This window comes from Lepidothrix coronata, unplaced genomic scaffold (genome assembly GCF_001604755.1).
Source record: "Lepidothrix coronata isolate B3197 unplaced genomic scaffold, Lepidothrix_coronata-1.0 Scaffold63, whole genome shotgun sequence".
Taxonomy (NCBI): domain Eukaryota; kingdom Metazoa; phylum Chordata; class Aves; order Passeriformes; family Pipridae; genus Lepidothrix; species Lepidothrix coronata.
In genome coordinates, this window is record NW_016690243.1 from 38,772 (window position 1) to 53,833 (window position 15,062).

At 39.3% G+C, this 15,062-nt stretch overlaps 1 protein-coding gene across 9 annotated transcripts in view; it reads left to right on the plus strand.

Moving 5' to 3' along the window:
* The window catches only part of ANKRD26 (ankyrin repeat domain 26), a 45,898-nt gene extending 31,108 nt beyond the window's left edge, over window positions 1-14,790 (plus strand). For 4 of the 9 annotated variants that reach the window (XM_017817859.1, XM_017817855.1, XM_017817857.1 and 1 more), the window contains 13 exons: window positions 728-941; window positions 3,082-3,265; window positions 3,662-3,808; window positions 4,970-5,923; window positions 7,399-7,551; window positions 8,152-8,327; window positions 8,461-8,554; window positions 9,644-9,718; window positions 10,863-10,997; window positions 11,982-12,094; window positions 12,501-12,642; window positions 13,546-13,827; window positions 14,458-14,786. In XM_017817859.1, the coding sequence (XP_017673348.1) occupies window positions 728-941; window positions 3,082-3,265; window positions 3,662-3,808; window positions 4,970-5,923; window positions 7,399-7,551; window positions 8,152-8,327; window positions 8,461-8,554; window positions 9,644-9,718; window positions 10,863-10,997; window positions 11,982-12,094; window positions 12,501-12,642; window positions 13,546-13,827; window positions 14,458-14,697 (2,909 nt within the window). In that variant the 3' untranslated portion in view covers window positions 14,698-14,786. Of the gene's footprint in view, window positions 1-727; window positions 942-3,081; window positions 3,266-3,661; window positions 3,809-4,969; window positions 5,924-7,398; window positions 7,552-8,151; window positions 8,328-8,460; window positions 8,555-9,643; window positions 9,719-10,862; window positions 10,998-11,981; window positions 12,095-12,500; window positions 12,643-13,545; window positions 13,828-14,457 lie in introns of all 9 variants that reach the window. The other 5 variants (XM_017817854.1, XM_017817856.1, XM_017817861.1 and 2 more) reach the window with 3 other exon arrangements.
* The last annotated feature ends 272 nt before the right edge of the window (window positions 14,791-15,062 follow it).

The window sequence follows — 15,062 nt, forward strand, 5'->3', positions numbered from 1 at the left end:
TGTGTCCCCTCCCAACAACTTGTGCACCCCCAGCCTCCTCGCTGACTGGGTGGCTTTACTTAAGCACACACACCCCCCCCACACCCCCGCATATATATATATATATATAAAGCACACACACCCCCCCCACACCCCCGCATATATATATATATATATACATATAAATTGTCATAAGAAGAATTAACCTTGGCTAAGGGCCAAACTTCTGTGCAGCTGCTCTCTCACTGCCTCTCCTCAACAGGACAAAATAGGATGAAAAAGCCAGAAGAGCAATACAAAGGCAGGACTGTCACTTACCAGTTACTGTCACGAAACAGACTCCACTTGGGAAAACTTAATTTGTTACAGTTTAAAATAAATTTGGACCGTGAGAAACAAAGCCAAAAAAATTAAGATTCCTTCCCCCTCATTCTTCACTGACCTTCACTGTTGTTTGCGTTGTTACCCCCTTTTCCTTTACCTGTGTGGTGGTTTTGCCCTCTCCTAAATATATTTTTCCCTGAGGTGCCACCAGCATGACTGAGAGGCTCAACTGTGCCCTGCAGTGGGTCCGTTGGAACTGTCTCTGCCTGGCACAAGGCAACCCCTGGCCTCTTCTCACTGAGACCTCTGCAGTACCTGCAGTCTTCCCACTATCAAACCTTTACCACTTATGCCTAATTAAATAATTTACACATTAGAAAGTATTTGTGCATATGTGCAGCTTTATCTTTCTATCTCAAAATAGGTTCTGCTATTTTATTGAAAATTCAAAACATACTTCTTAAATATGAACAAATAATAGAACATGAAAAAAATCGATATACAGCTGTCTGTAAAGAAGTAAGAAAATTGGAAAGTGAAAAGGAAGAATCACAGTTAATAGCAGAAGAGACTCAAGATTTAAAATCTATATTGGCTCATCAAGAAGTGGAATGGAAAAGTGATATCCAAAGCCTTAAGTATGTATCCTTGTGTCCTGAAAACATGTTATCTCATCAGTGTTAATGTGCCAGAAGGTGCTGATGATGTATGTGGTAGGATAAGAAGTTTATAGTCTTTTGAGTTTGGGTTTTTTTTAATCTCTTGGGCAAGTTATGCTATAACTGACATAATGTCAGGGGGAAAAAAAGCCTGAATATTAGCTCCATCTAAAATCTTCTGCAAGTTGTTTTCAGGGTTTTTTTTAACAACAAGAGAAGAGATCAAGAGAGTTTGTATGGGAAAATGAAATTTATAAGAGAGAGGATTTATATAAATTTTGTATGTTAGTGTCTTTGGAGCTTCTGTTGGTGTATAATATTAGGAATTCAGGTAAGTCCACAGAGTGCAACAGGAGATTGAAGTAAGTGATTATCTACCCTTACTCAGCACTTGCTGAACTGCGTCTAGAGCCCTGGGTCCAATTTTTGGCCTTCTAGTACAAGAGGGATCTTAACTGATATATGTGCATTCAGCAGAGAGCTACCAAGCTGGTCAGGGAGCAGGAACAGCAGCCCTGTGAGGAGAGGCTGACACAACTGAGCTTTGAGGCATTGCACTTTCTGGTATATGGAAGACAAAGCCAGTCCTAGGTTTGCCTGGATTTGACTCCAGCAGTTTGTCAGGGTTTAAGCCCAGATGGCAACCAAGCCCCACTCAGCCACTCACTCACTCACTCCCCCACCAGTGGGATCAGGAAGAGAATCAGAAGGGTGTAAGTGAGGAAACTCATGGGTTGAGATATAGACAATTTAATAGGGAAAGCAAAAGCCATGCACACAAGCAAAGCAAAACAAGGAATCCCCTCATTGCTTCCTATGGGCAGGCAGGTGTTCAGCAATCCCCAGGAAAGCAGAGATCCCTCACACATAGTGACTTGGGAAGACAAACACCATCACTCTGAATATCCCCCTGCTTCTTCCTTCTTCTGCCTGCTGTATATACTGATGCCATACAGTATGGGATATCCCAGCCAAAGCCAGCACATTCTCAAATATGTATCAATTACAAATAACTAATATTTTTGTTCTAAATAAATTATCAAAGGGATGTTAACTTTACAATTATAAAAGCTGTATTTTTTCTTTTGTGAAATTACCCTAAAATATGTAAAGCATTTTCCTTGCAATATAAACCATTGAAATACAAATGTTACTGTCAATCTTCTGAATAATTTATTAATGGGTGCTGATACTTGGTTTGCAGAATTTTTAAAAGAGATTTTCAGTTGCCAGCTCTTTCTTTATGTTATTTTTTTCCTTGTTGACTGTTGCAAGGGATATGAGAAAAACATACTAAAATTAATTGTGAAACACAAAACTGCTTTTTTGTTTGGATACTGTGGACGTACCGTGGACCATTTCTTCCCATATTGGTGTTTGTTGCTGATTGTTTCAGTTAATAAAGAAGTTGATATTCCCTAAGGCTTTCAGTATGAATTGCCTTCAAAATTAAATTGCTGATGTTTCTCCCAGATGTAGATCCATTAAGGTTCAAAACTACTTTTAATCTCATTAAATTTAAACCCTGTGCATTTCTAAATATATTTTTGAACACTGACCTCATTCTGGAGTAAATAGAAACTGCTTGCTCTTTCTGTGGTCAGCAGTTGTTTTAGACTTAGAAAAGGCTTGTTATAAAATTGTTGGGTCTGTCAGAGAGATAAGTAATGTGCTGCTTCATCAGCATGACTTGCAATCACTGAATCCATAACATGCAGGCAATGCTCAGCGTATTAAGAAAAGGTATATTAATCATATTAATCAAAATTTTATGATGCTTCGGTCTGAAAAGACAACATACTCCTTTTGAATGAAGTGTCTCTAATGTGAAGATGACTTCTTTAAAAATTACAGAAATTTGTGTACTATTGTATATTTACCTATGTAAACTTACTTACAAAGGATAAAACACTCCGTGGTTTATTTCCTTATCTTATCAAACTGATACCATGGATAATGGAATGAAGTTAGAATTCTTTAAAAAGTTAAAAATTATAGTAAAAATATAAAGTCTGACAATATTTAACATTTTTATGGTTTGTCTCTACAAATTCATCATGTGGAATATCTACTTTTTATATCAATTCTTTAGTTTCTCAACTACTCTGTTAAATCCCAGATTTACTTTGAAACAAGAAGAGGAAAAGAGGGTCAGAGTAGAAGCACTCTATGAGAAAACAAGAGAAAAACTCAGAAGGCAAGAAGAGCAATATTGTAAAGAGATGGAGGAGAAACGGCAACTTGAGTTACAATCAAGAAATTTAGAAATGGAGTTAATGACACTGAGAAAGCTCTTGAAACAGGTATCTTAAATAATCAGTTAAACTTTTGTCTTCTTATTTCCTGCTTCTTTTTTATTGGTGTTGTGTTTCAATATGCCTAAAGAAGGAGGTACTTAGTTCATGGACAAGGCATTGGGTAACTTGCCAAATTTTGAGAACAGTTGGTTTCCAAGAAGTCTATTCTTTTTTTTTTCTCATTTGTATTTCAGGTACAGCCAAACTTTGAATTATTTTTCTAAATTCCTACCAAACATTCTGTATTTCTTCTTAATTTTTCAGAAGAAAATGAAAATTTATAGATGGATTATTATAACTGTGGGGAAGCAAAAATACTTACAAAAATAAAATGGAGAATGGGAAGATATTGCTAGCTCTGATTTTTCTCAAGAAGCAAATAGTTTAACTGTATTATTGTAGGTCGAAGAAGAGCGTGATGAAACACAGAGACAGCTTTCTCAGGAAAAGAGTGCCAGAGCCCTGCAAGAAGGCATTTTGAACAACCACCTTTGGAGACAAAAGGAACTAGAAGAAGAGACAAGAAGAACTATAGGAAAAAATTCAGATGTAAGCAGACTTTTCCCCTAATTAATTAAATTTCATCATGTTCATTCTCAAGTCATAATATTATATAAATTTTTCTGCTGCTTGATTGATTATTTACAGTTTCCCAGTGTAACTTAACTTTGTAAATACGTCTTCCATTTTCCCTTATGTCTTTAAAAGTTCTGGAAAGCAGCATCAGTCCTGTAGGTACTTTAATTGCATGTGCAAGTAGAAAACTACCAGAAAGCACTATTTACACCATTTTTTAACTGTCATGTTTTTCTTTTCCCAGATGTTTTATCATCACTTTTTAAGATTTCTAGCAGTGAAACACATAGCTACCTACATTCAGGTTGACCAGGAAGAAAGCTGTTTGACATTCACTCTCTGTTCCCATTATTTGTTTTTTTAATTACTTACTCCTTATCAAACTTAATTACTTTAAGTGTGCCTTTCTCTTCCACCTCCCCATACCAAAATTTTATGAAGGAAGATAAGCAATGAATTAAACTCTCTGTACTAGTTAGAATAATTGAAGGAGAAAAAGTATCCTGAACACTGTCTTAAAATCTGAATTTACTAAGCAGGTGGAGTTCTTGGAAGAATTACTTGTTCTTGGCTGTGCTGCCCAATTAACATAGGATGGATATGTTTATGTGGGAAAAAAGTTATTTAATAAACAAGCAATGTACAAGACTCTTGCATTCCAGGGATGGTTCAGTTGTATAGCTAACTTTCAGTAATGCTAAAGAAAAAGTGTTAAAAAGATATTGAAGAAGGAAAACACCCTCTTTAGCCTTGTTTTTACCAGATTGGTAACACAGGTAAATTAAACTTAAAGGGAATATTTCAGAGGCATGAATACACATATCATTTTAGAAGCTTTATACCTGAAGGTATACTTGAGGTATTTTAAATAATTTTATTTAATTGCTGATTTAAGCTAAAAAAAATCATTGTATATTTGGGATGTTTATTTATGGGTATGTTACACTTCTCATTCTGTGCATGCATTGTACATGTCCATGGGTTCATAGAGTAGCTTATATATTTCCTGAAATTTTACTCTTATCTTTGAAGTCATGCTTCACAATTAGAAATGTTAAAATGCAGTTCAGTGCTGAAGTGTTTCTGTAGATTTATTTCCCAGCTGGCTATTTATTCATGTTCCCTGTCATTCAGGAATCCGACACTGAGAGAGAAAAGGATCTGTTGTACAAAAATCAGTTACTGCAAGATGAGATTGCTGTGCTAAGACTAGAACTTGATCAAATAAGACTTAGGCACCAGGAGGAAGAAGGAAAATATTTAGAGGAAAATGAGACCTTGAAAGAAAAAAATGAAGATCTCAAAAAGGAACTTAAACTGAATGAAGAAGCCTTAACGCAGACAGTTTTTCAGTACAATGGACAGCTGAATTTACTAAAGACAGAATCTGCAATGCTAACTTCCAAACTTGAGCAAACAAAAGAAAGCAAAGACAGACTAGAGACAGAAATTGAATCATTTCGTTCCCGCCTGAACACTACTGTTCAAGAACTTGAACGTCATCAGTCATCCAAAAGTGATGTCGAGCGCACGTTTCAGAGAGAACGTGATGAGTGGCTTCGCTTGCAAGACAAGCTGCATCATGACCTCTCTGATGTGCGAGAAACCAACAAGAGCTTGTCTCAGCAGCTGAGTAAAGCTGAAAGCAAAGCTAATGGTCTAGAAAATGAACTTCACCAGTTGAAACAAATGCTCAGAGAAAAAATATTGCTTTTAGAAATGACACAAAAAGAATTAAGTCAAGCCCAGTGTCAGGCAAAGGAATACGATCATGCTCGACAACTTGAGAAAGATCAAGTAAGCAAACTTACAATAAAGCAGGAATCCATGCAGGAGCGATTGGCCCAGCTCCAGAGTGAAAACCTTTTGCTCCGTCAGCAACTGGAAGATGTGCAGAACAAGGGGATCATCAAAGAAAAAGTAGTGAATGATGTACAGGATCGGTTTAATGATATTTTCAACAAACTCAGAGCTGATACTGAAAAGCAAGTTTACCTGGTGGAAGAGAGAAACAAGGAATTAAATGCCAAGTGTACCGATTTAAGAGAACAAGTCTTCAAGTATGAGACTGACAAAATAGAGAGAGAGGTAAAATCGAGGCTTCGAAAGAACAAGTTTGTCAGTTCTTGAAATTAATTTGTGTTTCTAAAGTGTACCAGGTATAAGCTATATGCGTGGGTCCAGATAATGCTGATTTGTTCCAGTTTGTTGTGTTTCTCTTGAAATTGTGGAAGGTTTTGGCAAATGGGATCTGAGCAGAAAACAGAAAAAAGGTATCCAAATCTAAGCTTTGATCAAAAAAGGTGATTTTTCTCTAGAAATTTTTCATCTTTTTCTTAATCCATTTTTTGTCCTATAGAATGGTTTTATATATTTGATGGGTTTTATAAGGATTGCACTGATGGCACAAATAAGAGTGGTATAAAAGGAAGAACCATCCAATATATGAGAGTTGAGAAATGAAGATGCAGACAAGTGAAGTGATATGGAATCGATTTATATTAAGTTCAGAGGAAAAAACCTCTTCTCCGTAAATTGCTGTCAAAATTGAAGAGTATTATAGTATTCAGGTGTTAATTTATGTATGTTCTGAGGGTTCTAAGGAGTCTGGCTGGAGAATGCATTATTATATGTGTTCCTAGGAGTAGGTAGAGTGTTCTTTATTGATAGAGTGTTCTACCAATTCCAGATAGAGCAATGACTTAAAAATTGGCTTTCCCATTTTGTTTAATCTCCCTTACTTTCTGGAAAATAGGAACTAATCCCATTCAGTATTTAGACACACTGGTATAAGGTTTGTCTCCCTTAATGAGTTGAATAGTGATTTAAAATTACATTTCCTTCTTCCTAATAAATCCAGGATCTCTGAGTGAGGTTAATATCTGCATGTGTAAGATAACTACTTTATTCTTCATTTGTCAGTTACGTTAAGGTGCGTGTCGGGAGAGAACTCCAGCAATACCGTCCGTCATTTTAATCGGTGAATTGCTGTGTATTCTTAGTACCAAATTAACAGGTTCCTTTTGAAGATACTATGTTTTGGTAAACCTAATATGTCAGTATGTAGGCAGTTGTTATTCTAAACTCAGTAAGACAACTGTAAGAGAATGGGATTCAACATAAAGTATATCTCAAAAGAGCTTTCAGATATATGTATTCATTTAATTATATTTTTAAAAGAGAGAAATAGAACAAAGAATGATATGAAGTCCTGCCTTTGGTCATCAGAGTAGTATCTGCAGTCAAACTGTGGCTCTTGCATTACAACAGATTTCTTTGGATTATGTTACACGATTGCAATGTATGCTTGTGCCTGGTTTCAAGAAGAATAGTACTTGAACTTTTAATATGTGTTAGGAAACATGAACAGCTGATGAGAGTTTGGAGGAGCTCAGCTGAAAAAGATGGAGCAGTGATCATCTGTGCATGTGCCTGCTGATGGCAGGCAACATTTCATACCTTTGAGTTCGATCCAAAGACAGGTTCAATTGAGTAATCAAATAAGTCATAATATTTTTCATGTTCTTACCACTTTATTAATACTCATTTAACTGTTTCATTAGGGCATGATCAGACAGCTGCAGCAGGAGCTTGCTGATGCTCTTAAAAAGCAATCTATGTCAGAAGCTTCACTTGAAGTTACTACACGCTATCGCAGTGACCTGGAGGAAGACAAGCTGCGCTTGCAGAAGGAATTGGAAAAGGTTAAAACCAAGGTACACAATGTCTGTAATTATATTAATAAATCTGAGGGTGGCTATTGAAAGAAGGAGTGGATGTTTTCCTAAAAATCTAGGAGAAAAATCAACAGGATAGATTTCATGATGTGTGATTCAATTGCACTGTTCTATAAACTTGGTGTCCATGTCTTTGACATGAGGACATTATGTCCTTACTTGAACAGAAATTTGTATTTGCTAAGGTGCTTTGCACAATAAATTGATGTGTTTATAGCTTATAGTCACTATAGGAGAAGAATGAACTTTTTAATTCATATTTTCACAGAGGAGCAATTAAGAGGGTACAAAGAGCATCCTAAGTCACTGAAAGGGTCAGAGGCACAGTGTCGGTGCTTAGAACCGTGCTGTAGGAAAGCAGTGGAGGGGTGGGAGAGGCTGCTGTAAAAGAGGACAAAGGAATAGAGCTTGTGTTCATTGGGTAGTAGAAGTGAAGCTTTGAAGGTACTTGAATTGATTCCAGTTCTTTGGGCAGAGGGTATGCACACATACATGCAGCACCTGAGTTCTTCAGCAGCAGCTGGCTCCTCTACGTAAAAGCTCACCTGACAACTGTGGATTCTTACCGTGATTTTACAGCTGCGGGAGGAGGAAGAAAAGCATCTTCAGTCTGAGCATTGCGTTCGTGACTTGAAGACTGCCTTGGATGATAAAGAAAGAGAAGCGATAACTTCTTCCCAGAAACTGCAGGACCTCCTGTTGGCATCTTCCGAGACTAATACCACTCTAAAACAACTGGAAGAACACGTGCAACAGTAAGAGAGTAACCCAGTGAAGCGAGGTGTCTGTCGCTTTGGGGGATTGGGTGGAAACAACAGAATAGATAGCCTTGTTGCATCATTGTTGCTCTGGTGGATGTTCATAGTAAGACCTGTATTTGTTTTTAAGCCTTGAAATTGAAAACACCAGATTGGAAGCCACTGTCCAGCAACAAAGCAATAGGATTGAAGTCCTTCAGAGAGACCTGCAAGCCTCTGCCTCAGTAAGCTGGTCATAAATCTCCCTTTCTGTGACTTCTGAGCCTAGTTACCTATTTCTGTGGGGAAACTTTAAGATGAGGTTTTGGTGGAGAGCCTAGGGGAACTCATATGCTGCATTCTCCTGAATAGAGGTTGCTTGGAAAGCAGCCTGTGCCACTCCCCAGCTTCCTGGTTTTGTGTTTTCACATGAGACTATAGCAAGTCAAACTTAACACTCCAAAAGATAAGGATTTGCAAGTAATACACTCGTGTAACTATTGTCCGCTTTATACGTATTATACATCAGATGCTGCTTCAGTTACTTGTTGCAGTGTGTTTCATTTAAAGTATTCATCAAGTTGTGGAAATTCCGCAGGGTATATTGATGCCAAGGCCTTTGTGCCAGAGGCCTGGCTGGCATCATAAAACTGGAACAAAAATTATACTTCCCAGAGCTTTTTCTGTGCAGAATTGCTTTTCCTTTGGCCACTTGCTGCGTGTGTGTTTTCATGAAACAGTGAAGAGGAATTCCTGTGGTACTTGCAGAACTGAGTGTGAGCCCTCGAATTTCCCACTGCTTCTACGCAGTTTTAGGTCTGATAAAGTGCTTACATCTGTGGCCTGTATGAAGTGATTTTTTTTTCGTATTGTAACCAGTGAACTAGGGTTCTTGTTACAGCTGTAGTTGTCAATTAGAGCTGAAGAATTTTTGAGAAACACTACATGTGAAAGTTGAACTTTCTGATGTACTGATACTGTCAAGAGAAGTAGAAAGGCATTTACAATACTCATTGTTCCCCTTTAGTTAATAGGATGTGATTTTCAAGTGTACAGGGGGATGAGAAAAGCTACTCCTGCCCATTTTCACTGAAGATCCTTAATATCCGCCATGGTCGTCTCTCTCTCCCTGCTACCAACGGCAGAGGTGATGATTGCTGGCAGTATGACAGTGGCACCAAACTAAGGCCATTTTGATCATTGGTGCTGAGTGTAAATAATATAGGAATAAAGAAGTGAAGAGGTTTATGTAGTATTTATTTTTGGTAGTGAGGTGTAAACTTCAATCTAGAAAGTCTCAGTGTGGCTTCTTGCTTCCTGTAATGCTTCTGTAGGTTCACAACCGCCTGGAAGACTTGATAACTAGCTTACGGACATCACAGGCAGCTGCAGAGGACCACCACAAGCAGGTAGATGACTTGCTTCTATGAATGCCTGTTCTGGTCTTTGAATTTTTGTGTGTAGGTAATTGATGAAAAGATTGGGTGGGCTGTGCAGGCACACAACTGTCAAATACCTGTCTGGTTTTAGGGCAAGGCACTGTCAAGGGAAAAGGCTGTAAATTTCCTTGTTTCCCTGCTGCTGTGTTTTGCATCTGTGTTGCCGTGTGCAAAATACTTGTGTTCATCAGCGTGATTCATCTGATGAATTCTCTTCCCCATCCCACCTGCAGGGAGTGAGAAAGTGGCTGTAGGATGCTTAGCTATCTACTAGGGCTAAACCATAGGAGATAATGGCGACGGTGGATGTTGTGGACAATGGGGAGATCTATGGCTGAAAGCTGAGAGAGGAGACTGGAGTTGGGAGATGCACATTATCTTTGCAACTTTGTTAGAGCCTTGAGGCCATGTTAGTTTCTGTCACAAGACCCAGTGTTTCACTTTGTCTGTAAGGACACTTGAGAAAGTCATACATCCTAACAATTATTTTATCTAAGACTTTGTGCTGAGGTTTTTGTGACTTTGTGTAGCCAGCAGACATCTCTTGGTTTCTTCTTTTTTTATTTTTTTTTTTCCTTAAAAAATGCCACTGAAGGCATCTTGTCATCTTCCGGCCTTTATACTTTAACTGAATCACCAAGTTCTGTTCCACTCAAATGTATCTGTTAGGCAAATCTTTGTCCCTTTAGGCAGAACCAAAAATAACCTTAAAAACATTTTCTTGCTCTCAGGAGATGTGCAACTGTTACAGAAGCCGTGAGGATAGGGTATTTTCTGTGGTGAGCACTAGAGATAGTGGGCACATATTAGAAAGTATGTGGCATGAACTCTGGAGAACCCTTGGAAGAAAGTTGCAGGGTGATTTTGTGTGTGTGTGCATGTCTTGTTATTCCCTAAAGATGAAACCTTGTCTTGTCACGCCTAGAGCATTCATTCTTTCTATCAGTTTCAGTTTCTCAGTTATGTTTCCTGAGCTGTGTTTTACACTCCACATTAAGCTTAACCGTAGACCTTGCAGAGCTTAGGCCAGTTTCCGTTTAAGTTACTGCTTTCTATTGCACTGTTTTCTTTCCAGTCACCTTAGTTTCTTCTTCTGCCACTGTTGCTTTTACAGGTGGAAAAGCAGAATGCGCTGGCTCTGACATCAAAGGATTTGCAGAGCATGTGGGAAGAGCAGTTTAAGTCAAGATCCAACCTCGAGGAGCGTGTTGCTCAGCTTGACAGGGAAAAGGCAGAGCTCTTCGAACAGGTAAGCCCAGAAAATTCTCTAGAGACCTAGCCAGTACCTGGGAGAAGCATGTTAATCCTTCTGTTGAGTTCTTACATAAACAGCTTTTTTTATTATCCCTGCCATTCATGCTCTGAGTATCTTGTGATTTCGGGATCATCCAGCTAACTGTGTATTTTTGTGTAAATTCTGGAGTGGTTCTGTTGGAAGAGTTCCCAGTATGGTTTGCTATTAGTTGAGCACATCAAGTAGGGCTGCAATTATCCAGTGTTTCTTGGATTCCTTCTGGTCATCTTCAAACCCCTTGGTTTCCGGGCAGCGTTGAAGTCCTTCATTTTTGCAGTGCAATCCATGGAGGAACAGCAGCATGTTTTAAGGCTAGTGGATGCTTAAAAGCCTTGCAGAAAAACATACTGAAGGAATTCTGGGCAAATGAACTAGTGCTTGGGAAAAAGAAAGGCTGACAGTTTCAAAGTTTCAAAGGTGTGCAGTCTTTCCCTTTTCTCCTTTTCTGTAGAGGAATAATGGAAGTACAAAGCAACAAATACATAAGTAAATACACACAAAGTAGAGATGGAGGTAACAGCGGGGGGAAATAAAACACTAAAGAATTCCAAGAGATCAAATTCCTCTGCTTCCTGGTCATTAAAGATCACATTAGATTTATCTGTATTCTCCCATGATGAGCATACCTACATAATCCCTGCTATGAGTAGAGAACTACCCAAAGTATTCTGTAGCATCTTTTCCACATTTTTTGCTTGAAAGAGAAGGTGACCTTTGCTTCAGTGAAGGCATTTGTTTTTGTTGTTCAGTATCAGCCTGTTTGATGTGAAACCTAAAGTGCTTAACTGTTCTCAGGAATTCTGTCCCTTGGCACTCTGTGGAACTTGGCTAAGACGCAGATGTGCTGCAGCCTCTCTGTGGAGAGTGCTAGAGGCACGTATTGCTCTTCAATATTGCTTTTAGCTCTGTGTGCATCATGTATCTTTTCTATTTTGAAAGTGTGAGAGTGAAAGAAAGAAAGTGAAGAAACTGGTCGAATTGAAACGCCCAGTTGAAATGCGCCTGGACCAAGAAATGAAAAGAAACTTAGAACTTCAGAAAGACTTCAAGAGGTATGGCTTTTTGATATGGTGAAGAGGTATCCCAGAGTAGAAATCCAGTTTTATTGAACTTTAATGTAAAAATAGGTGTACATAACTCTGTGGGCAAATTCAAGCCTTGTGTTAGTTCCTGCAAGGCACTTCTTTGTATGAACCTATAGTTTTCTATACTTGCCAGAGGAATTGCCAACGCAGGTTGCCCTGGAGTTCTCCTGGGGAGAAGGAGATCTTTTATTCATCTTTTCAGCTGAACTTTGGATGCTTTAAGTAATTTATGAGGAATAATGTTTTTTCTCAGCAATTCCTGGTGGTATCAAGCATGTTAAAGATAAGGAAAGCCGTGTCTCCACTGATTACATGAGAGTATATGGAAAAGGCTCCTGTGTTTCATGGTTTTCTTAACTAATTTGCTGTGCAGGTTGAAGAGACTTCTGAGTAGAGCTACGAAGAAACTAAGGGTGTATGAAGAAAGAGAAATTGAGTCCCAGCTTAACTTGCAGGGAGAAATGAAGAACAGATATTCTGAAATGGTCAGTGAAGTTGGTAGATTAAGACCAAAGGTGAGCTCTACATAGTTTGTTGTTTTTTTTTTTTATTGTGGTGTTATTTCTTTTGAAACCTGGGAGATGCTTTCCGTATATTTCTTGGCATGTTGATAATTTTTATTTTCCTTGGCTGTATTTTGGATTTGATGGGCTTTTCTTAATGCTCCTTCTGCTATTACAGTAGTAGATGACTATAACTAATACGGAGGTAGTTATCATTATGGGTAAAGATGCAAATGTTAAGGGCAAAGCAGTAGGTGTAAGGGCTCATGGAGGCCAGGCTGTCCTGAAGAGGAAGGGCAAGCCAAGAGTGGCAGCCAGCCTGCCAGAGTGCATGACCTCACCGGCCAGGGAGCCCTCCCACAGGCCCTCAGCAAGAAGAGCAGAACAGGTACACTTGACTTTTCTCAACAGTGTTGTTGCTGCCCAGGGCACAATGAGGACAGGTTCCTCCCAGGGAAAAATCTGTAACTTATTGCTCACGGGTAGCTCTTTCAGCCCATCTTGTCACAGGGACTCAGAAGGACTGTTCCCAGCAGTGCTTTTGAGGCTGCTCTGCCTGTGCAGTAGTGGCATGTAACCTTTTATTTCCTTCTCCGCTCCTTACTCAGATTCATTACTAAAGTGGCCATCTTTCAGAGCTACACTTGGGTTTGGAAGACATCACTGTAGAATCACTTACTGCCTTTGCAGTGATTCCTTTTGAGTCCAGAAGAGCTGAGAAAGGATGGGAACCTGAGGAATCCTATGACAAATGATGTAAAAACTGTTCTGGTTGGAAAAGAAGAGCCTGGTTGCACTTAGTTTCTATTACTGAGCCAACAGTCCAAATGGCCACCCCCGTTAGAGATTTTCATAGAATTCACTGCCTTTAGATCACTCTTAAGTTTCTTTTTTTTCTTCTTCTTCTGTGTACAGGTTGGTGAACTTTCCCAGCAGCTGGACAGGGAATCTAAAAAATGCATGCAACTGGAAGCCAAAAATCAGGATTTGCAAGAAGAGCTATCCACCCTGCATAGGAAGTGTGAAAACCTGGAGAAGAGCAAATCCCAGCTGAAAGAAGAGCTGGCAAAACTACAACATCATTCGGAGACTAACCTGGTAGATCGCAGCCAAATAGAACAACATAAAAGGGAGGTGGAAGAACGAGCTGGACAAGAAATAAGACAAAAACTACAAGAAGTCAATCTGTTTTTGCAAGTAAGTGAATTTCTCACAAGTGTCCGTAGGCGCTATGTAGACTGTTTTTATGGTCATCAGTTATTAGTGGTTTACTATTTGTGCCTTTTTATGTGTGTTAGCGCTGTACTTCTGCCTTTCCTGAAGGCAGTGGGAGAAGGCAATATGGTTGGGCAGGAGGGCTGTCATGGGTGTATGATGTGCTGACAGGTCCCTGAATCAAAAGCCTGCCCAAGGCAGATTCCCACTTTGCAGTGCTTGGGGGTATCTCTGTCCGCTGGCCTGGTTCTCACTGCTCATCCTTCAATGGGTTTTGCAACTGCCAGCTGTCATGGCCAGACCTACAGGTGCTGCTTTGTCCTTGTAGGGGGGGAAAGTGCTCAGAAAAGGAGTCAATGAAGTTGTGGAGGTGGGAGATCCTCCTGTTGTCTTTGAGGAATCCTTTTCTATATGCCCTGTCCTACAGAGAGAGTGTCCTTTCATTAGTAGCTTTGTATAATAGTAGCTCCAGGGTTCTGCTTTCATTGCTGCTGGTAGTGAGGAGGCACAGCTGCCTCTCTTAGTAAAGCCTTGAAATTGGGTACATGCAATTTTCTGCTGCAGAGAGTTCTCTTTTTCTTGTGGTGATTGAAGCTGCACTGTCTCCTTCAGGCACAGGCAGCCTCCCAGGACAGATTAGAACAAATCAGAGCCAGTCATCATGCTTCACTAAGAAACCAGCTAAAAGACAGAATTAGAGATCTTGAATGTGAACTGGACAGGATAAAAAATACCCAACAAGACAGTACTTTTCAAAAAGAATCCACCCAGGCAGAAGTGGAAAAGTACAAAGAGCTGTATCTGGAGGAAGTGAAAACCAGAAAAGGCCTAGCCAAGAAACTGGAAAGGTAAGTCCATGCTTTTTTGGACTGATAATAACAGGCTCCTTTTTCCTCGTGCATTTTCCTTCTAAAATCCCTTTTTTACATCTCTCCAGCATGATGTGTGAAAGCAGAACACGGCATATTTGTGGGGAAAGTTTCTTAAGATCCTTCCCTTCATCAGACCTGTCTTCCTTTCTCTTTAAGAGTTTCAGCAGTAACACCACAGTAGCGCCATTATGGCATTAGTGGTGTCTTTTTCAAGTTGATGTTGTTCTAGCAGGCAGTCTTTTGGCCAGTCTCTAATCTCCTCATCCCGTATGTGACAGAAAAGATGAATCTTGTGCCCTTTACTGTTTGAATAAAGAGAGGCCTCTCAGAGAACAGAGTTGGATT